General features: G+C 31.4%; 2 protein-coding genes across 3 annotated transcripts in view; both read left to right on the top strand.

Annotated features, from left to right (window-relative positions):
- The window catches only part of LOC109184779 (probable membrane-associated 30 kDa protein, chloroplastic), a 37838-nt gene that overhangs the window by 9727 nt on the left and 543 nt on the right, over window positions 1–27568 (top strand). The window contains exons 1-10 of one of the 2 annotated variants that reach the window (XM_019334819.1): window positions 19947–20237; window positions 22311–22426; window positions 22530–22640; window positions 22838–22902; window positions 23003–23084; window positions 23676–23750; window positions 23854–23924; window positions 24092–24174; window positions 26397–26461; window positions 26780–26854. In XM_019334819.1, the coding sequence (XP_019190364.1) occupies window positions 20111–20237; window positions 22311–22426; window positions 22530–22640; window positions 22838–22902; window positions 23003–23084; window positions 23676–23750; window positions 23854–23924; window positions 24092–24174; window positions 26397–26461; window positions 26780–26854 (870 nt within the window). In that variant the 5' untranslated portion in view covers window positions 19947–20110. Of the gene's footprint in view, window positions 1–19946; window positions 20238–22310; window positions 22427–22529; window positions 22641–22837; window positions 22903–23002; window positions 23085–23675; window positions 23751–23853; window positions 23925–24091; window positions 24175–26396; window positions 26462–26779; window positions 26855–27568 lie in introns of those variants that run through there. The other variant, XM_019334820.1, reaches the window with a different exon arrangement.
- Window positions 541–11074, top strand: LOC109184782 (bidirectional sugar transporter SWEET1-like). Its single transcript, XM_019334822.1, has 6 exons — window positions 541–604; window positions 711–747; window positions 4607–4702; window positions 5639–5918; window positions 10405–10524; window positions 10851–11074. Exons 1-6 carry the CDS (start codon window positions 559–561, stop codon window positions 11037–11039), a joined length of 768 nt encoding a protein of 255 aa, XP_019190367.1. The 5' UTR covers window positions 541–558; the 3' UTR covers window positions 11040–11074.

Here is a 27568-nt window from a genome sequence, read left to right as displayed (position 1 = left end):
TAAATAAATAAATAACCAAAAAAAAAAAAAAACCAAAAAAAAAAAAAAAAAAAACAGCATCCTCAAAATTAAAACTTTAAATACCTAAGGAGTAGGCAATTTGTTGGCTTTGTTCGAAGTGTTCAAGCCTAATGTACTTATATTTTATTTTTTTAAATTAAGGGGCCCCAAAATTTGGGGGCGCTGTGCGCCGGCCCTGGGCAGACTTGCTCAGGGCCGGCCCTGATTGCTGACACATAACATGTTAACCAACACCTTATGTGTCTGCAGTTAACATATTCTATACATGCAATTAATAGTTTATGTGTTTGTAGTTATTATATTATGTGTATGTAATTATCATGTTATATCTTTAATTTGTTTGCAAGTACAAAATTGTTAACTACAAGTACAGAATATATTAATTACAGACACATAATTGTTAAACTAAGATTAATAATGCAATATGAACCGTGGTATAACAATTGCGACATCATTCCTCGCTCCAAACTCTATAAATGCCCCAAGTGGAAACGTGTATTGGTGCACGGTTTAAGAGTTGAGTGTTAGTTTAGAGAGATGCATGGTCTAGCACGCACTCTCCATTTGGCTTTTGGGATCTTTGGTATATATGTTCATTATATTTCTTCTCTATCCATTCGGCTTTTTTCTAATTATTCAATACACTTTTATTCTGACCCGTAATTGTTTTTTGTTTTTTTTTTTAATAGCAAATGGGACTGCTTTCTTCATCTTCTTGGCACCAATGTAAAATTCTCTCTCTCCCTCTCTCAATATACATGTATACATACAGATATGAATATAGGTGTATATATGTACCTATATGCATGAACTAATGAACCTTCTCAAATCACTTTTAATGGGGTGTTTGGTAAATAGTTGTTAGCTAATTGCTGTTAGTTGATTGGATAATGGGTTTGTCAAGGTGATAGCGTTAGCTGATTGTAGAAATATGTTTGATAAATTAGTTGTTAGCTAATAACTGATTAAATGTTAAATGACTTTCTCAAAAAGCTGATCGAAAAAAATAATTTGAATAGCTTTTTGAATTTTAGTATTTTGGAGCAATAAGCTGTTACAAAAAGCTAATTAATCAAAAACTCATATTGACTGTTTAACCAAGTCAAATAGTTAATAATGGTCAAACAAATCAAAACTGTCTGATAATTTAACTATGTTACCAAACATGGCCAATATAATTTAAATATTGTCGAATATATATGTGTGCGCGCCGTAAATTTTTATGATGTTAGTAATATCAAATTATTATTGGGAAAAAAGAGTTATTTATTTTAAATTTGTCCTATCTTGTTTCAATTTTTTTTTATTTATTTTTTTGCAAAATCAGACTGGAGTAGGAGACACCCATAACTTTTTTATATATACTAATGGGTAATTTCATAATAAAATTTATTGAATTAATATATTACTACGTGAAAAGTTATAATATCATCTTATCTAGCTTTTTTAGAAGTGTGCTTCATATTAATTAGAATTATTTGCACTTTTGATTTCACGAGTATGGAATCATTTCCACATTTGATCCCCGACTATTAAAATTTTCAGATTTGGTCCTACGATAAAGTTAACTTCAAATTCTTTATAAGTTAATATGATGTTGAATTAACCATATTATGATTACATAATGCAAATATTATAAACAAACTTTAATAATGTTAAAATCCAATTTAAATAAATTAAAATTATATTACAAATTTAAATTTACAAACACGGAATGTTTTGTACAAAAATACAATTTATTTAATTAGAAGGGAGATTAGTTGTTAATTTTGTGATTAGAGAATCACCCGATCAAATCTAAAAAATTTAATAGTCAGGGACTAAATGTGGCAAAGATTTAAAAGTCGTGGGATAAAATTTGAAAATTTTAATAGGCGGGGACTAAATGTGGCAAGAATTTAAAAGTCGTGAGATCAAATCAAAAAAATTTAATAGTCAGTGACCAAATGTGGCAATGATTTAAAAGTTATGAGACCAAATCTGAAAATTTTGATAGTCAGTGACCAAATATAGAAATAGTTCCATACTCGTGAACCAAATTAAAAGTGAAAATAATTCTAGGGATCCCATAATTCTATTAATTATTAATAAAAGTTACGATATTAGACTATCAATATCCATGCAATATTCTCGTATTTTCCTAATTTGACCTTACTACAATATTAATATATCTGTAACTGTATTGCAATTTTATTTTTTTTGCCAAACACTTTGTGCTCAGATGGTATGTAGCGACTACTCTATGTAGGAGGTCTGAGATTGAGTCTCAGTGGAAGAAAAATATTCAAAAATATTGCAATTTTTTCACTATTTCTACACTATCAAAATATAATATAATATACAACCATAAAATTTTATTTTACTAAAATAAGTTAATTGACCCACCTCACCAAATGGCGAGGTGGAACTTGGAAGCTAGCTATGCAAGGACACAGACAAGACAAGACAAGACAAGTGGAAAGCCTTGCATCCACTCGTTGGATTTAATAATAATAATAATAATAATAATAATAATAATAATAAGGGAAAATGACACTTTTTCCCCTGAGTTATATACGTATAGCATTTTTCCCCCTAAATTATTGAAGTGGCTGCTTTTCCCCCTAAAATGTTAAATGGACATATTTACCCTTAAACTAAATATTTAATTTATTTTGTTCTCCAACAAATTATGACCATTATTTGGTTCAAACTAAACAAACACTATAGCAACCAAATCGAAATATTCCAATTACAATTTAGAATCGAAATTTGATATTTAGAGTTTATTAAAATCGTGAACCGGAACGGACGGTTCATGTTCCGAACTGAAAAAATAAAATACATTTATTGTTGAATTTAGACTATTTTAAAATTAAAAAAAAAAAACAAAATTTTAAAATAAAGACGGTTCAAAACCGCGAATCAAATCCGGAACCGCCGGTTCACGGTTCAAGATTCAATTTTTTTGATACATAATTTTCATAAATTGACATTTAAATATTGGGTTCTAGATCTGAATTATAACCGTAAACTATTAATTCGATTGCTTTAGTATCCGATTCAATTCAAATTGAACCGTGGCCATCCCTACGTATACGCAATAATTTGTTGGAGTAGTAAAATAAATAAAATGTTTACTTTAAGGGTATAAATGTCAATTTAATATATCAGGAGGGGGGGGGGGGGGGGGGGGGGGGGGGGGGGGGGGGGGAAAAGAACCACTTTTAGAATAATTGAGGGGACTAATGTGCTTACCTAAATAATTGAGGGGGAAAAGTGCTATAAGTATATAACTCAGGGGTAAAAAGTGTCATTTTCCTAATAATAATAATAATAATAATAATAATAATAATAATAATAATAATAATAATAATAATAATAATAATAATAATAATAATAATAATAACAACTTATGTGAATTTAATTTGTCATATGTCCATATACGATTGCAATCCTATCATTTTAAGGATGCGAATAGTCTTACAAAGATGAATATTTATGAATGTTATAAAAGGAGCAAATTTCACTTTTTCTCGTTAATTATTGTAATATTTTCACATTTAATTTTTTTAATTCATATTATATTATTGACTTTGTTCGTACCATTAGTTATTCTTTTAAAATTTTGTTATTCCACCATTTAATAAGTACGGCTAACATGCAGGTAATTTTATTATTCAATTAAAAGAGTTTACATGAAAAGGGGAAAAATTATATGTTGGAGAAAGATGTTTGAATGATAAAATTACATGTTAGTCATTTTTATTAAAATGTAAAATGATAAAATTTTAAATAGAGGAATAATTGTGGCAAGAAAATAAAAGTCATTGATATAATAAAATAAAATTTAAAAAAAATTAAAAGTCAATGTTATTATTTTCCCTCTTAAATTTACTTGATAATATATGTTTATCGATCTCTTGATATAGTAACAAAACTCTATTTATTAGCAACTACATCACGTGTTAAAAAAAAAATCACTTACTAATCAAATACAAAAAAAAAAAAAAAAAAAAAAAAAAGTCAATAGTGTCACATGAGAATGTTAATATTAAAATTTAAATTATTAGGGCAATATAGCATCACTTATTGCATTACAATTTATGATTTTATCAAGACTGGGTCCACCTTAAATCGAGTATAAAAATACATAATGGGATAGAAAAAAAGTAATATTATTTATCGGGACGCTAGGCCCAATAACATATACACAAAGCCTATGATAACGGTAAAAAATGACGACCCAATGAATAAATAAATAAATAAATAATATATATAACACATGGAATGGACCAACTAGGAATAATATTGTAGATGTAAAGGTCGAACCTTGGTGCTCAACTTAGGAGTTAAGACCACAAGCCAATGAAATAAAATGCACCCACTTGATATAGTTACTTTAATATTTTGCTCCCTCCTTTTGAGCCATCATCATGCACCCAATGGATATAGATTCTTTAATATTTTCCTTTTGAGTCATCATGCTTTCTTTCTTCCTAGCCCGCCAAAATTTTTATTCTTTCTCTATATTATTGCTAGTTTCAACATTTAATTTTCTTGATGTTTGATTTTTTTTTTTTTTTACTTTTTAAACAAATTCTAGTGTTACATTCAAGAGGATCATCAAGAAAAGGAGCACAGAAGAGTTCTCGGGATTGCCCTATGTCATGACCTTGCTCAATTGCCTACTTTGTGCTTGGTAAATTCAATTCTTTAAACACTTTATTCTATTTTTTACTTAAAGACTTACTTCTTTGTGTAACAAACCAAATTAAACATATTCAAGTAATGACTTTGGTATTAATTTTTTGCATTAATAATTATATTTTTAATTAATTTGTTGTTACCTCAACCAATTCATAATAACCTCATTTTAGATCAAAGTAACACTAGGTATGATCATAATTAAATAAGCACATTTTCCTTTTAGAATATTTGTACACACACGTTCATATGTGTGTGGTTTCGTTTTCTTTTGTTAATGTCTAATTTATCCTTAATTAATACTCCAAAGTTTATTTTTGTTGAGCATTATAAATGTCTTATACAACAACACTACCAACTCAAAGGGTGTGGTTGAGTGGAAAGGACACATCAATTTTTAACCAAATGTTAAAGGTTTGATCATTGATGTTGGGTATGGAGTAGTCTTTTATTCCACCCAAAATGTAAGGAAATTATAGCGATGCGCAAAAATCAATACCCAATATTAGTACTCTGTATTAAAATTTTAGATTTTATATATTTATATTATTATATAATACGGAGTAATAATAATAACAATAATGTAAACCAATTTTTATAAATTTGATGTTTTTATTTTAAGTAATAACTTATATAGTACTCTTATATATAAATGTCTATATATTATTACCATTGAAGAGAATAAGAAAATATATGGGGATGCATGTGCATGACAACAATAGTCGAAAAAGATAACAGAAGTTATAACGGCATGGATATTTTTGACCAAAATATTGTACTCCGTATAATACAACTCTTATAATATAATGTATAAAAAATTTAAAAATAAAAAAGTAATGGAAAGAACATATATAACTGAAGAGTACAACTTTCATTCACACTTATTAGTTTTTAGATTATTATTATTTGGTATGCGATGATGAATTGACAGGTACGGGTTGCCTTTTGTGTCGCCTAACAACATACTTATGACAACAATTGATGGAATCGGAACGGTAATTGAGTTAGCATTTGTGGCCATATTTATAGTATTTGCGCCAAAGAATGAAAAGAAAAAAACGGGATCACTCCTTATTTTAGTGGTTGGAATATTCGTTGCTGTTGCGCTTCTTTCAGTGCTTGTTTTTCATGGGAGAATCAGACAACTCTTTTGCGGTTTCGCTGCCTTAATCTCCACTGCCGTTATGTTCTTATCGCCTCTATCAGTCATTGTTAGCTCTTCTCATCTTCCCATTTCTCAACCTTATAAATTACTAGTCATTTTTTTGTGATTGCTAATGTTCGCTCCAAACGATGTCCCGTTATTATTCTTAAATTTAATATTTATTAAATAGATATTTAACTGAAGAACCAAATTTGAAATAAAATCAATAGTCAAGGGACCATTTATGTTCATATTAAAAGCTGGTAAAGATCAATAGTCAAAGGACCATTTATGGTCTAATTGAAAGTCAAAGGATACAAATTGGTAAATGTCAATAATCAAGGACCATTCCTGAAATTAACTATTATTATTATTATTATTATTATTATTATTATTATTATTATTATTATTATTATTATTATTATTATTATTATTATTATTATTATTATTATTATTATAGCTAGGAAAATGATTATTAAGTGAACTCCAATGAAGTTTTACTTCATTTCATGTGTCTAGATTTTATTGAAGAAAGATGAAAAGAAACATATAAAAACTATGACTCACATTTTTATGAATGAATCAAAGTATGGGAAATGATCATTTTGGTCCCTCAATTGTTTTCCAACTGTCAATGTAGTTCTTAGTTTTCAATTTCAACTAATTTGATTATCGAATTGTTTAAAATTCCGTCAATAATTAAACCATTCTAGGATCAAATTGCCAAAATTTTAAAAATGGGGAAATCACCATTTTAGTAACTCTGAAGGGTTGAATTGACAAAATTTTAAATAATTCGAAGAGCAAACTAGTTGAAAGTTAAAGACTACATTGAGAGTTGGGAAATAATTGAGAGACCAAAATAATAAATTTTCCATCAAAACATGACAAGTAAATAGAGAATATAAAATAGAATAAAAAGTAAGAATATCTGTAATATTACTAATTATTATTTGTTTTGCTTATTCTACTCTATAGTTTTTCATTGATTAACTATATCCTTCAAGTATATCAACCTACTAAATACTAATCCAAAAACTATTAAGTATGAATGAAGGTTATACTTTTCGTTTATGTCTTCCGTTATGTTTTTTTATACATTATGCTATAAGAGTTGTAGTATACATTATTTTTGATAAATATACCCCTACCGTTATAACTTCCATTATCTTTTTCCACTATTATTCAATGTTGCAAAAATTTTGCCTAGGCACCGATTAATCGGCGACTAGGGGCTAGGCGTTGGCCGACCACCTAGCGTATCACCATAATCGGTGGTCTAGGCAGCCGCCTAGGCCTTCTAGGCACCGACTAGGTCGCCTAGTCGGCCGATTAGCTAGTGTTTCCTTCTTTTTTAAATAGTTCATAATTATCAAGTCTTAAAAAATTTAAAAAATTTAAACAAATTTTTAAAAAATAAAAATACACGGACGCCTAAGCATCGATTAATTGTCGTCTAGGCGCTCCCGAGCGTCCGAGGAGCACCTAGCAATTTTTTCAACCATGCTATTATTACCATGCATATGCATCCACCATATATTTTCTAATCTTCTTTTTTAATAATAATAATAATAATAATAATAATAATAATAATAATAATAATAATATACACATTATATATTGGAATTATATGTTAGTTATTTTCTAAAATATAAATATCAAATTTATAAAAATATTTTACATTATTATTATTATTTACAAAAATATAAATATCTAAAATCTAAATAAATCTAAAATTTTAATATAAATTAGTAATAATATTATGCACTTATTTTTGTGCATCGCGTATAAAAAATACAAGTAAAATAATAATCATTTTTAAAAGTATGGCTGGCTCTACACACGGCCCAAAAATCAGGTGCCCACATGCTATTGACCAACCTTTTAACCAAGTTCGTCAATGTTTATTATTATATGGTCCATGTTCACTCAAGTAATGTGAACTACAAATAAAAAGTATACTATTTGTATATATAAAATATATTATTTGAAAATATATTATTTAAATATTAAAATTATATTATTTTGTATACTATAAAATAATATATATTCAGTATACAAAAAATGTAATGGGATAAAATTCAAATAACTATTTGAGAAATAATAATTAAATCATCGAACTCAAATAACTCCCAAATAAGTCATTAAATCCTGAAAAAAAAATTGAGATTTTTAAAGGATAATTCTAGGTTTTTGCTGATTGGATTGCCAAATGTTTATTTTATTAATATTTTTTTAATTATAATCTAGCTACATAGTAATATATTTTAAAGTAATTATAATCAAAATAGGTTTGCCTTGTCTAGATCTAATTTATTTATTTATTTATTATTATTTTTAAAATAAAAGATCCAGTGAAAAAATAATACTCCGTAATAAATAAATAAATCAAATCTTGACAAGACAAAACTATTTTGATTATAATTACTTTAAAATATATTACTATGTATGTGGATTATAATAAAAAGACGTAAATAAAATAAACATTTGGCAATCTAGTCAGCAAAAATCTGGAGTTAACCTATTAAAAATATTAATTGCTCTTTTTTTAGGGTTCAATGGCTTATTTAGTCTCTTTTTTTCCGGGTTCAATGACTTATTTGAGGGTTATTGAGTTTGATTGTTTAATTGTTGTTTTTCCAAATAGTTCAGTGGCTTATTTGTACTTTATTCCTAATATATTAAAAATGTACCTTATTTTCATGAAAAGTACATTATTTGAATACTAAAAATACATTATTTTGTATATTATCAAATGATGTATATTCAGTACACAAATAATGTATTTTTAATATATTAAAATGTACATTGTATTTATAAAAAGTACATTATTTGAGTATTGAAAATACATTATTTTGTATATTATCAAATAATTTACATTTTACACACAAATAATATATTTTTAGTATATATTAGAATGTATCTTATATTCATGATTTTCTAATTTGTCTTCCTCACGAGGGCCGTACCAAAAAGGATAGGGGTCTAATGCGATAATTCAACTTAGGCCATTTATTATATAACCATGAAAATAAAATAAAATGCGAAAGAATAATTCGCTATGTGTTCATCACATGGCTGCTTAAAATATAAAATAAAAATATAATATTTATTAAAAAATTTCTTTCAAACTATAAATATTTTTTAAAATAAATAAATAATATATATATATATATATATATATATATATATATATATATATATATATATATATATATTTAAAATTTCACGTAAAAAGTGAAAAGTCATCAATCTAACTTTAATTTTATCTCAATTATTTTAACATTTTTAATAAATAAATAAATAAATAACAATCAGTGTTAAGTATTTTAATAACATCCATACAAAATTGCATATTATACAAAAAAAAAAAAAAAAAAAAAAAAAAAACATGTATTTAAAATTTTAAATTCAAAAAAATTTAGTGTTTTAGATTCCTATACTAAGATTATGAATGTATTAGTAAGAAAAAAAAAAATTAAAAAAACCAAAATACCTTCAAATCATATTATTATAAAGCTGTAACTTCCATTAATCGTCTCATTTTATGATGTGCTTAGCTTGGTTCATAGGTTATACACAAGAAATGAAAATAAAAGTCATACACATCATTTGGTCAATAACGTTTTAAAAAACATGTCTATAATTACAAAACACACGGCCTATTTTAAATCAAATATCATTCCATTAATTTAGCATTATCCTTCCTTGTTTCATTGCCTCCGTATTTCATTGCCTCCTCACTCATGTTTCCTCACTTCATCGACTCCGTCAATGCATTGAATTGCCTACTCACTTCATCGCCACTCTTAAGATCAAATGCCTTGATTTTTTTTTTTTTTTTTTTGTATTTTAAAACATTTTTTTTCCGATTATGGAGTCATATATAACCAAACATTAATATTGGTAATCATTCCAATTCCACCATACTACCAAACATGCACAATACTTTCACCAAAGTCCATTTCAATTACCAAGTATTTGATTCAGTTCGTATTTCGATTCCAATTCTCATATTTGAACAAAATACACCCTTAATTTTACTTTTTCTGACTCAATTCGTATTTCGATTCCGATTATCATATTTGAACCAAATACACCCTTAATTTAACTTTTTCTATGCTTTGACACAAATGAGTCACCATCAACACAGGTGCGTATGAGAAATCAATTATAAATTATAATGTAAGATTGTTCGTCATTAATGATCTTCTTAATGCGATTTATCTCTTATGTATGGTTTATGAACTATTATACAATGCATACCATCAGTAATGATTATAGGTTTCCCTTGTCACCAAAAAACAAATTTAAAAAAAAAAAATGAACACCTAGACTGAAGATTTTAAGGTGGAAATATGAAATATGCCAGCCTAATTTATTAAAAAAAAAAAAGTTAATATATAGCTTTTCAGTATAGCCACAGGAGGATAATTATTTGTCATATATCCTGTATGTTATTATGATACAACATTATAAAGTAAAATGAACATTCTTTTAGGAAAACAAAAAATTAGTAGTTTTTGATCTTCATGAAAATTTGATGAGTGCAGTGGGTTGTGATGAAGACAAAGAGTGTAGAGTTCATGCCATTCCTCTTGACTTTCTCCATGTTCCTATGTGGCACTGCTTGGTTCATTTTTGGCCCCCTCGAGAAGGACCCTTTTGTTTATGTAAGCTACCATTTCCAAATCTATCTTATGCATGCTTAATCATTAATAAATATATAATTATATATATGAAAAAATTGCAATTCATGTCTCTCAGATATAAACTAATTATAAATGTCACCTTTCAATTCGAAGTGGTATAAATGTGATCATATATTGTCTCCATATATTGTAACTTATGCTCTGCAGGAAGGGCAACATTTATACCACTTAGAATTGATGGGTGATATTTATAAATAGTTTATACTCGAAGACATAAATTACAATCTTTCTAATATTTTCCTTCATCTAATTAATTACATGTTACTCATATATGTATGATTATAAAGGTACCAAATGGCGTTGGATGTGGTGTCGGAGTATTGCAATTGATACTATATGCAATCTATAGTGAGAAGACAATATTCATGACCATCAAGAGATCTTTTTTCCATGGGATGCTCCAAATCAATGCCATGCCTCAACCGGAAAAGAAGCAACCAAGCATCCCGCCATCAAAATATGATGAACCAGTCTAATGTGTGTGGAAATCAATGGTATCGTGCTTTGTAGTTTTCTGGCTTCTTGTTAGAGATATATAATGTAAACGAAGCTCAAATTCACACACTTCTGTTCCTTGTGACACATGTACTTAATACATGTGTATAAAGTGTTTAATGAGATGTTTAATATGTAAGTTATGGTTTTAAGTTATATATATAATACGGAGTATATAATTAAGTTTGTTATTGGTTAAGGTTTAACACTTGGTGATGCAAAGTAGTGAAAACCTAAGAATATTTACAGGAATAATGAGTGGTAGGAAAACATTTTGCAACAATCACTATGGACATTTAGGAGTACCCAAAAAAAATTTATTTACTGTCACTAATACAAATTGAATCAACCAAAGACCTTGGCACCAAGTTGCTTTCTATAAGAGAGGTTATGAGTTTGAGTCTCAGTAGGCGAAAATTTATATATAAAGTACTATTAAAATAATAATAATTTCTAAAAGTATGGCTGGCTCTAGGCATGTTGCATACGGCCCAAAAATTAGGTGCCCACATTCTATTGACCCACCTTTTAACCAAGTTCGTCAAATGCAATAGTTATGCTGTGCAACATGGTGCAATCGTTATACCCTACCTACGGCGCGCGTAACACTGTGTACCGTGCGCAGGGACGGAGCCAAAGGGGGGCCAGGGAGGTCAACTGTCCCCCCTCACCCCACCCCCACCCCATATATAATCTTGTATGTATATATGTATATATAGTATAACTTTTATTAGTATAAAAAAACTAGTGAATGTTAACAAGTAGGGAGTTAGATTAGTTGGTAAAGCATTTGTTTGTCAATAAAAAAAGTCTTGGGTTCAAATTCTTGCATTAGCAAATTTTTACATATTTTTGAGTCCTCCTATGGCTTCAACACAATCACTTTTTAAATATTTAATATGTGTAATTTATAATGTGTTTTCTATTCAAATTATTTTATCAAATTAATTATATTTCATATTTTGTTATGAATATTTTTATAAAGTTTCGATGTGTTTTATTTTTCGCACATATTGAACAATATTTACAACTATATTTCTTAAGTAATGGTTATAAAAAAAAAAAAAAAATCTTAGGTAATTTATTTATTTTTTTTTAAATTATGTTTTTTGTTTTAATGTTTCGCTTTTACTGAAAAAAATTTCTGAATCCGTCCTACTTCTTCCCCCCCCCCCCCCCCCCCCTCAATCCAATTTCTGGCTCCGTCCCTGACCACGCGCCTCCCAAAATGACGTCGTTTTGGGAGGCGCGGTAGGAAGTTGCTGTGATTATGTATATTTGTTCATACAATTATGTATATTTTTTATTATGTACATTTTTTTTATACAATTATGTACATCCGAATCAGGAAATTTTTGTGTATTATGCTAAGAGTTGATGAGTATTATGTTAAAAGTTTATGTTTATTATGTACTATGTTAGATTATGTGTATTATCTTTTAAAAAACAGTATGTATATTTTGTTATACAATTATGTACATTCATGTATAACATTATGTACATTTTTGAACATGAGATTTTTTTTAAAGGAAAATTAACCGCCAAACATTGGGTAGCGAATTTTTTTTTTTAAAAATAATAATCTGAAACGACGTCGTTTTGCATCTGGGCGCACAATGCAACGCGCGCCGTGGTGCAAGATATAAATTGCCAACATGGTGCACATGGTTGCAAACGACATCGTTTTGATTAAAAATGTGTGTCCCATTTAAAAAAAAATCAGTTTCGATTCCCCTCAACAGCATTATGTTGTTCATTCATTGTGGATTTTTAGTTCATTCATTGTGGATATTTAGTTCAATCATTCTGGATATTTAGTTCATTCATTCTGGATTTTGTGTTATTCATTCACTGTGGATATATAGTTATGAATTTGTGGATATATAATTTAAATTATGCACAAAAAAATGCTATTGCCGGGAATCGAATCTGATTTTTTTTAAGTGGGACGCGCGTTTTTAGTCAAAACGACGTCTTTTTGCAACCGTGTGCAGCATACATGGTGCACACGGTTGCACAACATAATTTGCGCATCAAATGATTTATTATAATACAAATCTAAAAAAATAAAAATAAAAATTGGGGGCTAGTGAAATTATTATTGGGCCTAATTTTGAGGTTGATTATTGGACCAATTTAATTAATTGGATCATGATAATTAAATTAATATAATTAGTCCAAGTAAATTTGATTTGAACTATTGAATTAATTAATTAATTAATTGGTCCAAGCCTAATTAATATTTGAATTTAATTATAGTTGGATTTAAATATTATTTTATTATATTTAAATTTGATAATTATAATTTAATTTGAATTTGAATTTTTTTTTTTTTTGAAGAACATGAATTAGATGAGAGGATCTTGAACCTAGACTGATTTTGGCAAGGTTTATTTTCCTAAATAATTAATTAATTTAATTAGATAAATGTTTAGAGAGTTTGCTAAGAGATGGTGGTTCCATTATAAATAGAGCCCTCATTTGACATTTTGAAACACACTTGAAGATCGAATTGAAGAGAAGCTCTGGATTAGAGATCAAACCAAGCTAAAGTTGATTGAAGATCAAGCCAAGCTAAAGTGGATTCAAGCGATCAAGCTAAGCTAAAGTGGATTCAAGTCAAGCTAAATGGATTGAAGATCAAATACTTCAAGTGTTCAAGCTAAGCAAAGTGGATTGAAGAACAAGCGGCGTTCCGGAGGCCCTTCATCCAAAGTTTTCAAGTCAAGTTAGTCATGTGGAGAATCAAGGGATTTTGATAGAGATTTTGTAGCCGCGCAACTTTTGAATTTAAAGACATATATTTGTTCAATTTTTTCTGTTCACAAATTTTGGCACGCCTAGTGGGACATCTCTACCTCTCATCTCTTCACAAAGGATCCAAATGGCATCAAGAATTCTCATGTCCAAGATGACTTACGCTCAAGCTACCAGGTCCAAGGCATTTGATGCGTAGTATATTTGCAAACAAATAATACTCGGAGTACGAGTTATCGATCCACAGGGAAGTGGTTGTATCAAGCACTACTTACTAATTTATTCATTAGAGCTAATCCTAACAATTGATTGGATGATTGGTTGCATAAAATAAATAAAATAAAGCAAAGATTAGGGTTTTGAAAACAATAGAGATAAGATGAGATTCTTGGGATTCAAGTGTCTAATCACCTAATGCCAAATCTTAAGGACAAAATTAAAATCTGGGTTTAACAAGTGTGAGGATACAAGGTGGTATAGAGCTACTCTCGTAGTCACTAACAAGTATCCTTTCTATCTCCTCTTCAACAGTTCTAGTTGGAATTGATGCTTTGATAGGAGGAGATGGCTCTTCAAGAACCTTGCCACTCCTAGTGACAATTGCATTGACATGTTCCCTGGGATTTTCAGTACTGACTGGCAACTTTCGTGTGACTCTGGTGCTAGATGTAGAGGCTTGATTTGCAAGTTGATTTTCAAGCATCTTGTTTTGGGCACTCAATTGATCCACCCTTTCCGTTAATTGCATATACCTCTCGTCACTTTGCAAATGTAACTTAAGTAGCTTCTCCATCATAGCTTCCAAATTTGATTGTGGTGGAGCCTCCGAAGCGGGTAATTGAGATTGAACTTGAGTACTTTGGAAACCTGAAAAACCTCTATTAACAAAGTGTTGGGGATTGACAGCCCCCATTGGATTACTCCATGAAAGACCGGGGTGGTTCCTTGAATTATTAAGATTGTAGGTCCCTTGAAGTTGGAAAGACTGTTGATGAAGCCTATTATATCCCACCATATTAATTTTCTCCATAGAGGTTTGGGAATTTAACACGTCGAGACAATCCCTTGACTTATGTCCACCACCACAAAGTTCACACATCAAAATTTGACCAAGAGTAGGAGGGTTAGAAACATTACTCACATTGTATTTTTGGATGGTGATTTGGACAAGCTTTTGAACCATGGAAACCACATTATCCAACTTTGTTGACAAATCGGTTAATTGTCCAGCCTCATGAATTCCTCCTACAAGCTTTTGTGGAGACCTCTCCGTGTACCAAGTAGATCCATTCATAGCAATTTTCTCCAATAGTTCCTCGGCTTGTGTTGGCTCTAGAATTGTGAACGAACCACCCGAAGAAGCATCCACCAAAATCCTGAAATTATCAAGCAATCCTTCATAGAAAGACATCATCAAATCCCAACTTTGAAACCCATGGTGTGGACATTGCCTCTTCAATTCCTTAAATCTCTCCCAAGACTCAGTGAGGGACTTAGTTGCCAGTTGCTTAAAGTTTTGAATTGCCCTTCTCATCCTTTGAGTCTTGGAGACAGGATAGAACTTCTTCAAAAATTCTCCATGTAATTTTTCCCAAGTGTCAAAATGGTTATCCGGATGTGAGGATAACTAATCATCAGCCCTGTCCTTCAGTGTGAAGGGGAAAAGTCTAAGTCTGATAGCATCTTGAGTGACTCCATTCATCTTGAAGGTGCCACAAAGTCGTAGAAACTTGGTGATGTGAGCATTGGGATCCTCTGTGGGTGTACCTCCAAATCGATCCGTCGCAGCCATGTTGAGTATGGCCGGATTGATCACAAAGTTGTTGGCCTCCACATTTGGAATATTGATTCTACCATGCTCCTCAACATCCGGAGCAAGGTAGTAAGACATTGATCTCTCTTCAACTTGGTTTTCTTGTACATGTGTCATCCTAGTTTGTTTTCTAAGAAACTTGGCTCTTTTCTCAATCTCAAAGTTCAAAAGGTAATAATCCTTCTTTCCCAAAAGATCGTGTACGCATACAAAGCCAAGTTCTTAGATTCAAAGCAAAATCACACTCAAGAACAAGGAACTTGTTATGGGTTAGCAAAAAAAATAAAATAAAATAAAATAAATAAATAAATGGACTAGACTCCTAAAATAAAGATTTCACTAATGTTAATACTAGAACGCCACTTCCCCGGCAACTGCGCCAATTTGATGCGTAGTATATCTGTAAACAAATAATACTCGAAGTACGAGTCATCGATCCACAGGGAAGTGGTTGTATCAAGCACTACTTACTAATTTATTCATTAGAGCTAATCCTAACAATTGATTGGATGATTGGTTGCATAAAATAAATAAAATAAAGCAAAGATTCAGGGTTTTGAAAACAATAGAGATAAGATGAGATTAAAATCTGGGTTTAACAAGTGTGAGGATACAAGGTGGTATAGAGCTACTCTCGTAGTCACTAACACTAGTGAATTTCCACTCTCGTGGCTTAAACACCCAATAAAACAAGATCAAGCATCTTAAATTCCTAACTACTATCATCTCTCGATGTGCAATAATCAAGAATTAAATCCCCTAATAAATTACCCTTTCTCAAGGTGCAACAATTATGTGCAATTGTGTGTGCCCTAAGTTATGCCCAACTCTCGCTGTGACATAAACAAAGCTATGAAGCAAGTAATTCAGGCCCTAAACTACTAGCAACAAGAATATAACACACAATTGCAACACAAGCTAACCCAAATAATAATATATTAATTAAAGAAACTGCGAGCTTAGACACATAGGTTCATAAACACTTTTACCCAAGAATCTCTAAAGAATTTAGCCAAGCATGGCTAAATTATACATAGCAAATAATAATAAAGAATTACAAATCATCAAAACAGTACAAGAATTAACCAGACAATTTTCTCAAATCTCCCTAGTCTTCTTCTTGATCCCCAAGACAACTTGTGGCTCTTGATTTCTCTCTTTCTTGTCTCCAAAGATCTCTGTATTCTCTGAATTATCTCGATTAAGGTTGAGGAATGTGGGGTTTATAGCTGGGATCAAACCCTGGAGGAAAATAGAAAAATTTCGCGCGAAAATGGGCCAAAACGCACTGCTGGGCCGCATTCACGCTCGGCGCGTCGAGCACCTTCTAAAACTCTCGGAGGCAGTTACTGGACGGGTTCGACGCGTCGAGCCCTGTAGGTCTCAGACACTTTTGCTTCTGAAAAATTTTGACGTGTCGAGCCAAAGGCTCGACGCTTCGAGTCCCCTGGGCCCCAAACTTATCCAATCTTTCTTTTATGGTTAAATGTTTCATAAGTTAATATTTAATCATGTATTACCCTATGTTTAACCTTTTTTTTTTTTTTTTGGAAATACTATGTTTAACCTTTTTTTTTTTTTTTGCTTTAAATTTAAATATTATGTTTAAAAGGATCCTCATTTGCTTTATTTGTTTAATTAGGTACAAATTCTCTTGTTAAAAAAAAAGGATCAATTTTACATGTGTTTTGGAAGAAAATTGATTATTGGGGTCTAAAGAGAAGCAAAGGAAATGGATACAACACTTCTTTAGAGAGCCTAAAAGTTGTGTTTTCAATGATCTTAATCATATGGGCAAACCAAGGGCATAATGGAACAAAAGAGTATGAAGTTGCAATTTTCGCTCAACATGACCACTATTAGGTGTTTTTATCATATCTTAGAGTAGAAATGTCCAAAATGAGTGATTCTTGTACTATTGGAAAGCCAACTTAATGGGCTACATAAGATGGCTTAACTCATCTACCTAAGCAAGTTATTGAAAATGTGCATATATGAAGGTGTACATACTAGATCTTCTAGACAAAATGAAGCCATGTTCTCGTACTAGATCTGACTTTTTGCAGTCAAATGAGCAGAAGATAAGGTGTACATGCTGAAAAAGACCCTCTATGGTCTTAAGCAAATGCCAAGAGCGTGGTACGACACTTTGTCAAATTTCTTAGTAGAAAAAGATTTTTCAAGGAGTAAAGTGGACAAAACCCTAAGATGAAGGTCACATTCTACTCGTGCAAATCTACGTAGATGACATTATCTTTGGATCATCAAACCCTAAGTTGTGTGAAAGGTTCTCAACTCTCAATCTCTCATGCAAACTAGGGGTGGGCAATTCAGTTTGATTTTTCAGAATCAAACTGTACCGTACCGAACCAAACTGCAATGAACTAGTTCAATTCAGTTCGGTAATATACTGAACAATTGAACGGTAATAGATTCTTGTATACCGAACGGTTCGGTAAAAAACTGAACCGAATCGAATGTCGTTTGATTTTTTAAAATATAATAATAATAAATAAATAAATAAACAAGTAAATCCAAGTCCCTTGATGTTGCCCCACCTTATATTCTCACTAGTGTTTCTCTTAAATGTTTTATTTGATTTTTTTATGGCTTGTTCTCTACTTTGCAACCAAAATTGTTCTTTGCCTCACAATTCAATTATCTCTAATTTGAGTTATTCTTGCAATATTTAGTATTTTCCTTAGTTTCATGTTTCTATGAAATTAATGTGTTTCAACATCATTCTAATTTTGATTTCTAGTGCTTGGAAGCACTGGAAATATTTACCGTGCATTGGAATATTATTTTCCAGTACTGGAATATATTTCCAGTGCACTGAAAAATAATATTCCAGTGCAAGCAATGGCAGATTGTGTCTAAAAATTAACTATACAGTATTTGACACTTGTTTTCCAAATATTAACAATACAGATGGATGGTTCTTCATCTTATCAACAAAACATTCTAAGTGAACCAACTGAGGTCGGTTGGGCAAAAAAACAAACTGATGTTTGGTAATTAATACTTAGTACTTAGTAGTGTGTTTGAACTTTGGATTGCTATTTTGTTATATAATATTTAGACTTTAGATTTGGACTATGTGTATATGTATTCTTTGTTAGTGGCGTTCTTAAACCGAACCGAATACCGAATCGAACTAATTCCGAACAAAAATCAAAAATTTTCAAACCGAACCGAAACTGAACCAAACTATAATGTTAAACCGAATGGTATCATTTTCTTAATACCGATATCAAAAAAACAGAACCCAATCCCGAAACGTCCACCCCTAATGCAAACCCCAATATGTTAATTGCATATTATGTACATGTAATTAACATATTATGTGTCTTCTATTTATTTACATGTATATAATATGTTAACTATAAACATATAATCTGAATGTCATTTTAGATCAAGGTCCACAATGAAAGGTGGACTCTTGTGGACCATAGTCCAAGGTATAATTTGTCGTATTTTCTAGTATAATAATAATAATAATAATAATAATAAAAACAAACAAACGGCAAATTATATCGTGCACCGCGATGCATAATCTATTATGCACCGCGCATCAAAACAATGTCGTTTTGTTTAATGAAAAGAAACGGCATCCGTTTCCCGCCGTTCCGCATCCTTCCTCAAAAAGTAACTCCGTTATTCAATTTCATTTTGTATACACTGTATTTTCAGTTCAACACAACTATAGTTTCATTTCGATATAACTACAGTTTCATTCGATATTTATAGACTCAAATATGTGAAAATGTTATTTAATTTTATTTTATATACACTATAGTTTTATTAAAACACAACTACATGATCATTTTGATATAATTACAGCTTCATTGTACAATATACACTCAAATATGTGAAATGTTATTCAGTTTCATTTTATATACACTGCAGTTTCATTTCACCTCAACTACAGTATCATTTTGATATAACTGCAGTTTCATTTGATAATATAAAAATAATACGTGAGGCAGTGTCGGTTTAGATAAACTGTAGTGTCAATTGGTAATTAACATACAAAAAAATGTGCACTCCGTTAAAACTAACAGCACACCGTTTCTTTACTTAAAGAAACAACGCCGTTTTGACCATGCACCGCGGTCCACGATATAACGACCGCAAACAAACATGCCCCATAAACGGCCAGGCCCATTCAGAACATTTCCAAACAGTGCTTTTCTAAAAGTCTGCTCCAGAGAAAAAGCCCAAATAAGCAAAATGGGTTTGGAGTTTGGATGAAAGAACTGGAAAATTTAAAAAGAAAAAAAAATTATTTAGGAAAAAAAAAAAACAGCAAAATTAGGATAGAAAAAAAGAGCACAGTCTCTCTCCTCTCCAGGACCCCTTCTTTGGATTTGCAGAGTACATATTGATTTCCCGACTTCTCCTCTCTCTCTCTCTCTCTCTCCAAACGCCTACACGGTCCCGCCCAAAGACGGAATCTTTGCTTCGTTAACCGAGAAGAAAATGGCTCTAAGAGCACCCATAGCAGGAATGAGCACAGCTTCAACTCTTTCCGCTCCGTCATGTAACAATAAGGGGATAGTGGTTGTGAAGCCATCTTCTTTGGGAACTTCCTTTTTTGGTCGTAGAGGTACTAATGCACTGCCTTAAACCTGTTATCCTCAAGTAGAAAGAACTAGTATGTTTCTTTTCCTGTTTGGTAATCTGAAATTTAGATGTGCCATTATTGATTTCTGGTTTCTGTCCAATTCCATATGCTCTGGAGTGTGGTATTTTTGTTGCTATACTGAAGTCTAAATTCAATAGTGATATTAAGTAAAGATTGTTTAATGCGATTATTGGAATCATTGATCCAACAATGGACTTATTTAGTTATTTAAGCCAGGTGGATTATTTAGAATATGGATGGATTGTGAAACACTCTCTAGCTTATTTAAGCAATGTGGAGTGTGGACTTTTCATAACTCATAATCATAAACTATAACTATAATCCATTATCATAAGCTTTGCCAAGATTGCAGGAAGTGAAAATGTTATGTGTAATTACTGATCAAAGTATAAGGCCCTAATTGAAACTCGAGGATTGAAGTGTATGTAAACCGGAATGAACTTTAAAGAGGTTCAAAGAAGGAAACCAATATCATCATTTAATTAATGCAAATTTGATTTTAGGAAAATAAATATTGGGGTCCTTTTGTGGGGATCACTATTTGTTCTATGCAGTGAAACAAAAATCAAGAAGGTATGTAATGAAATGAGGATTCCTGAGGAATCAAAATTCTGATGTAATGGACATATCAGATATAGGGAAGGAATTAGATATCACAGTTGCGTATTCCAACCAAATTCCTACATTGCTAACCAGCCATAATAAAGTATATTCATATATTTATATCTTTGGTTCAGGACTCCGTATGTGTGCATGTATATATGAGAAGTAGGATTTTAGTGAAAAGTATATATTCGATAAATAAATAAATAGGACTTAAAGATATGGCATAGAATCCTCAATAAAGAGGTTTTCTTGTCGTCTCCAGCCTTTGATGTAGAGTCCAATCCCTGAGTTATAAGAAGAGTAGAAGACTTATTAAGGTTTGGGAATTGGGATACTTGAATTAGAAATATTTTATAATATTCAATCATGGAAAAGCTGCTTGGTAATATGAATTTTCTTGCCTATCTTCAATACAAGCATACCACTAGTAATAACTTTATACACCACATGACCAACTCTTTGTTCAGTGCATTACTCTTGCAGTTGTTTCCCTGATTCCAATCTTCTGCTTTATTCACGGAGTAAAAGAAAAGGAAATTATTATTGCGTTGTATCTTCATATACTAGTGTAATGTTTGAATAAGCTACTTTAAAGAAGATGTGCTGCACGACTTATTTTCCAAGTTCACAATGAACATATACCATTAAGATGTGGTTCAAAACTGTCACATTCTCATAGATATGGACAACATGATGCATAATTATGGAGTGGTATCTTCTACAATTAATATGTTTTAGCGTTGTATGGTTGTTTCATTTTGCTGTTGCTTCCTGGGAGTTTGAGAATTTCCTTGTGATGGGCCATCAATGGGATGGATTTTGCTTTGTTCTACATAGATTATTGCTGGTGTAAATCATGTAACAAGCAAGTGGGAATGCAGTTATTTATATATATATATATATATATATATATATATTATGTTTCAAACATACATCTGTAATGATATTATTGCTTCTCATTTTTCTGCTGTAGTTTCATCTTCACTAGAGAGTATTGTCATCTTGATTGTGATCTTGCTTTTTTGAAATGTTGCAAAAGTCTAATTTGTTGCTATTACGAAGATATGATTCTTACATGCTTGATTTGCATAACTTTCTTCCCATCCATATCATATTTCAGTTTGATTTTTGCATCCTCTACACAGTGCACACTGGCATTAATTAGATATTGCTTCAGTTTGCCAATAACTGCAAAAATGTCTTGTAAATTTTCCAAGTTGCAACAAATTCTGTGTTATGATAGATATGTATGTATGTATAGAAAACTGCTAGTCCTAACAAATTCTGGGTGGATGTTGAACATATAATAACTATGTAGATGCATGCCATGAATGCTGTGTTATGTCTGAATGGATTTATGCTAGTCGGCTAGTGACATAATTCTTTCTCTCACTTCCTTTGCATTTGAGCCCTTTTCTTCTCTTGCAGCTGGAGCTTTAAAACTTGCAGTTGCAGTTGGACAGCGTCCTCATTCCAACAGATTCACCTCTGGTGCCCTTGTTGTTCGCAGTAATCTCTTTGACAGATTTGCCAGAGTAGTCAAGGTTGTTTGTTTTCAATGATTTCTTGTTCCTTCATCGTTCCTTTTGTTTTCCCATTACTAGTTCTTCATTGATGTAATTTTCTATTTTATTTTGTGGTATGTAGTCTTATGCTAATGCCGTCATTAGTTCCTTTGAAGACCCAGAGAAGATCCTGGAGCAAACTGTGCTAGAAATGAACAATGATTTGATCAAAATGCGCCAAGCTACAGCACAGGTACGCTTTCTCTTGGCATTGCTTTCGTTTTTTTCCCCTCAATTTGTTGAGCTCTTTGATATATTTCCTTTACATGGTTCTGAGGAATAAATGACCAATATTAGCTACAAAAATAAGAATCCAGAATTCACTGCTTCATCTGATTTAGGTATATGGAAGGCCAAGTGTTAAGTTCATGTCTTTTTCTCATATTGAAGGTCTTGGCTTCACAGAAGCAGTTGGAAAACAAATACAAAGCTGCACAACAAGCTTCTGAGGACTGGTAACAGCCAAGAAGCCTTGGCTTGGTTTATACTGTTCTTTCTTGCTTTAGTTCTCCTTTCTTTCTTCTTTTGTTTTTTTGTTCATTGGTTCTATTATAGGTATCGTAGAGCACAGCTTGCTCTTGGAAAGGGAGATGAGGATCTTGCACGTGAAGCTCTGAAACGTAGAAAATCTTATGCTGTAAGGCATTTCTGTATCAAAGGAATCATATTAATTTTTCTTAATTTTTAATGTTTTAAAGAAAGTTCTTATATTAATTGTCAATTCTGGTATGGTGACCAAGTTTTAAACTCTTCATAGAAGATGTCTGAATCATGACAAACATCATTACTGAGAATTCCCTACTAACTGAAGGCTGTAGAATTAATTAAAGACCTTCTGAACTAAATGATGGATAAAAGCCTTTTGAAGTTTTCAGTAGTACCTAATGAAACCTATGAAGTTGCTACAATTCAGCTTAACTAAAAAAAAAAGGACAAACTAATTCTAATAAAATAAATACTCCTTAGAATTAATTTTAGCAAAAATATATTAATTACATAAATATTTCAAAATATCAAACAAACACTAGGAAGATGCCTAGAAAAATGTCTATCATTGTAACGTCTTCAACAAAAATTATTTTGGCATAAAATATTTGTTACATCCAACAAAATTGTGCTATACTATGTTGATTTGGGAATATTAAATAGTAGAAAAGATGTGCTATAATGACTAAGCTTTGATGTTTGTACTTTCACTCTATTAATCAGCTGTCTTTGTATTTTTCAGGATAATGCAAATGCATTGAAGGCTCAGCTTGATCAGCAGAAGGGTGTGGTTGAGAATCTGATCAGCAATACACGGGTGCTCTGCTATGAAGCTTTTCTATTTGGATTGAATAATAATATTCTCAATATTTATACACAATTCAACTTTTGGTTTTAACTTTTATTTTCTTGTTTGACAGCTTTTAGAGAGCAAGATACAGGAAGCAAAATCAAAAAAGGATACATTAAAAGCACGTGCTCAGTCTGCTAAGTGGGTTCTGGCCCTTTATAGTGTTATAGTTACATATTAATTTTCTACAAGGGATGTAGCAATATAGCATTGCTTATCTAATTATAAGGAACATGCTAGTGGCATAGTATTTCTTCTTTCTTTTTCCTATTTTGTTGGATTAATCCACCAATGTTATCCCCCTTTAGGACTGCAACCAAAGTATCTGAGATGCTGGGAAATGTGAATACAAGCAGTGCCCTTTCAGCCTTTGAAAGAATGGAGGAAAAAGGTTCTCTCTGTTTTCTTCTTCATGTTTTATTTAACCCTAGATGCCGTGAACTTCTTTAACTTAACTTTTTATGATGTACTTGTGGCGGATTTCACTGCATGTACTATTCAAATTATGTGAAACTGGCCAATTTGGACCATATGGCCATGTTTTACCTGACTAGTTAAATGCTCTGCTTAATTTCTCCTAGAGATGCCTTGTATCTGAAGTATATAGGGCCCTTGGAACTTAATCAGGTAATTTAGTTGAAGCATAATAATAAGAATCCCATTTAAAAAATAATTGTGTGCCCCCTTCTGCTTACTGTTTTTCGTGTTTTTTCCTTGTTGCTTATGAGGTATTCTAATCTAAAAAATTAAGCTGCAAGTTATCTCTGGCTGCATGCAAGCTCAACTTGACTGACTGTGGCTCTCTCTCTCTCTCTCTGATAGATTTTTGAGTTTTAATTGATTTTATTTATTTATTTTTAAAATTTTTTGGAAACACTTTGATGATGTAGGGCATATAGCTCACTTGGATTATAGAATAATAGAATCCCTGAGAACTACAAGGTTTGCAAAAGATAAGTTTCATTTTCTTTTGCTTTCTCCAAGACCGGTATTCATCCAATGGGATTCTGGACATCTCTGTGTTAGCTATTCATTAGTTTGAGTTTAGGCTTAGATGATAATACAGCTATTGAAAAGACTAGTTGACCAAGTCTGAGGCCAGCCGACCTGTAACCCCTGGAAAATCTCTTTGTTGATAGCAACTATGTCTAACTATTAAAGAGTTAAGCATCTGATTGTCTAATATAGTTGGCATGCAAATAACTTCACCTTGTGTAGACGGTTAAAGTCTTTAGAAACTGGATAATCCATTATTGTTTGTTAAATTATGCTACTGTTTCTACAAATCAGCAATATCATTCGCCTCAATATCCTGCATTTATTGCATTTCACGACAACAAAACGTCTTTTGTGAGTTTGTTACACTTTTGTGCATTTTTTTGTGTTTTCCTTTTGGATAGTTTGCATCAGAAGAATGTACATGAGAATGAAAAGGTACATTATTGATTCATTGATCAAGATCTTTCTACATAATATCATTGATGTCAATATTTGTGGTTGTGTAAGTACAACATATAATACATGGAAAATTCTACAAAGTCAAAAAGGCACCATGTCTACTGCTATAAATAGAAAGGGATGGTGGCATTATTGCAAATAGAATGATAATTATTTACAAAAAAATATCATTCTCTTTCTATTTATAGTAGTAGGCATGATGTCTCTTCGGCATTGTAAAATTTTCCTATAACATATATATATATATATATATATATATATATATATATATATATATATATAGATTAAATGAGAACCACCCCTTAGGTGAGAACGTGAGAACTAACATGAAGGCACACAATCTACTTCACAGATGCACACAAACTACTACAGGGTAGATTGTGTGCATTCATGTACAAGTTCGCCGGTTCTCACGGGGGGAGGCGTTCTCATTGAGTCATTGGAACATCACCCTATATCTATGTGTGTGTGAAATGTTTGTTCAAGAGTTACAGAAATGGGGTTTCGTATATTAAATTCACATGTTATAAGTTATAATTCTAATCATGGGGAAATCAAAAACTCTTTCCGTTCTACTGAAATTCATAATTTCTTCCTTTTTGTTGAATCTCCTGGAGTGCTGGATGCCTATAAATTTACTTGAATTATTTTGCCCTTTTCTATTGAAATTATGTTGCATTGTTTAATGTGTTGCAATTTCTGCAATTTTGGAGGTTGTAACATGTTGACTCACATACCTTCATATAAAATCTAGAGCATTAAGTTTAGCTATTGCTCTTCTAATTATGACCTAATAATTTTGCGGTACTCATTTTTCTTTAGTATCAATGAATTAGAAAGTTGAAAGGTCTCTCCAGTGGGAAAAAGTTTATAGTGTATATTCTTAACTCCGTACAAATTTGTATGGAAATTTGATTGCTGAGCTTTGCTGTTTTTGACAGTGGGGTATAATATTCCAAGCCAGAATGATAATGCTTTTCTTTTTCCTGATTTTCATAAATTTAGTTTGTGACCATTAACTTCTGCATGTTCAATCTGACTTTTTCCTAAATATTTGAATAAGAATTCCTCAAGGCATGTACTTGCACATTTTTTATTAGAGTACATGAAACAATGAAGTGGAATGACTGACAATAGCTTTTCCGTTCATAATAGTCCTGGCCATGGAGTCTCAAGCAGATGCTCTTAACCAACTAACAAGTGATGAGCTCGAAGGAAAGGTAAGTAGCTCCCTTCCCTTTCCTGTTGTAATAGCAACAATAATTAAGCATACTGATCGTCATTTAGTTTTCTATTTGCCTAATTAAATTCTTGTGAAGTGAAAATTAAAAAAAAAAAAATGATTAGGCTATTAAACCTCTGGTTTAATTTGATCAAGTCTGCCAATTACTTTTCTTACTGATTGTAAAATCCTGTTTTTTCATTAACTTGTTTGTAATGAGAATATTTAATCATGTTTGTATGCACATTCATGTCGGGTAGCATTAACAGTGAGCCAAGATTATGTCTTTGCTTCTAAGTTATTCTCGCCTTTGCAGTTTGCATTGTTGGAGAGCTCTTCTGTTGACAGTGATCTTGCTGATCTAAAGAAAGAATTGTCCGGAAGCTCCAAGGTAGTTTATTTCTTCTCTCCCGACATGATTTTTGTTGATTTAGGGTGTCCTGTTTTTCTGATAACACTTCTAGCAATAGTAGTTTAATTGAAAAAGATAGAATAAAATAGTGCCTTGGTCATTGTTAATCGTTAAAAAGAGTTATTTTATGAAATTACTTATTTTATGTTTCACGTTTCTTATAAGAATGGAAGATCAATGTTGTTAGTGTTAACAGGGAAGGAAAGAGAATCAAGACTAATTAGAAACAAAATAATCATAATCTAAAACATATTTGGTTTCCTTTTGCCTTCATGGAGGAGTGGGTTGTAGGGTTTTTGGGGTGACGAGGGAAACCCACAGCCTCTACCCGAGGGTGTGCACTGGGTAAACTTCGCCTTGTGATCCTAGCCAGCAAAGGACCAAAATGAGGTAAACCAGCCATAGCTGACCGGCTCAAACCAAGAAGGTTGAGATTCGAACTCGTGACCTTGTGGTTACAAGTTTGTATCCTTAACTAACTTGGCTGGGGTTACTCCGGTTGTAGGGTCTTTGGATTTACATTAGAGGTAGCCTTTTATAGATATACTTTTACGCTTCCTGGTTCCTGGTTCTTCAAATATTTCAGCATCTAGAGAAAAGATCAAACTAGGCCAATGACTCCCAGGATCAAGCTTTATAGTGTTCTGCATTTGGGTCTCGAGTCTCGACATTGAACCCATTTTTTCTTATTTT

Source organism: Ipomoea nil, unplaced genomic scaffold (genome assembly GCF_001879475.1).
Source record: "Ipomoea nil cultivar Tokyo-kokei standard unplaced genomic scaffold, Asagao_1.1 scaffold1286, whole genome shotgun sequence".
NCBI lineage: Eukaryota > Viridiplantae > Streptophyta > Magnoliopsida > Solanales > Convolvulaceae > Ipomoea > Ipomoea nil.
The sequence above is the reverse complement of the archived record's forward strand: the minus strand, read 5'-3'. Positions and strand labels throughout refer to the sequence as shown.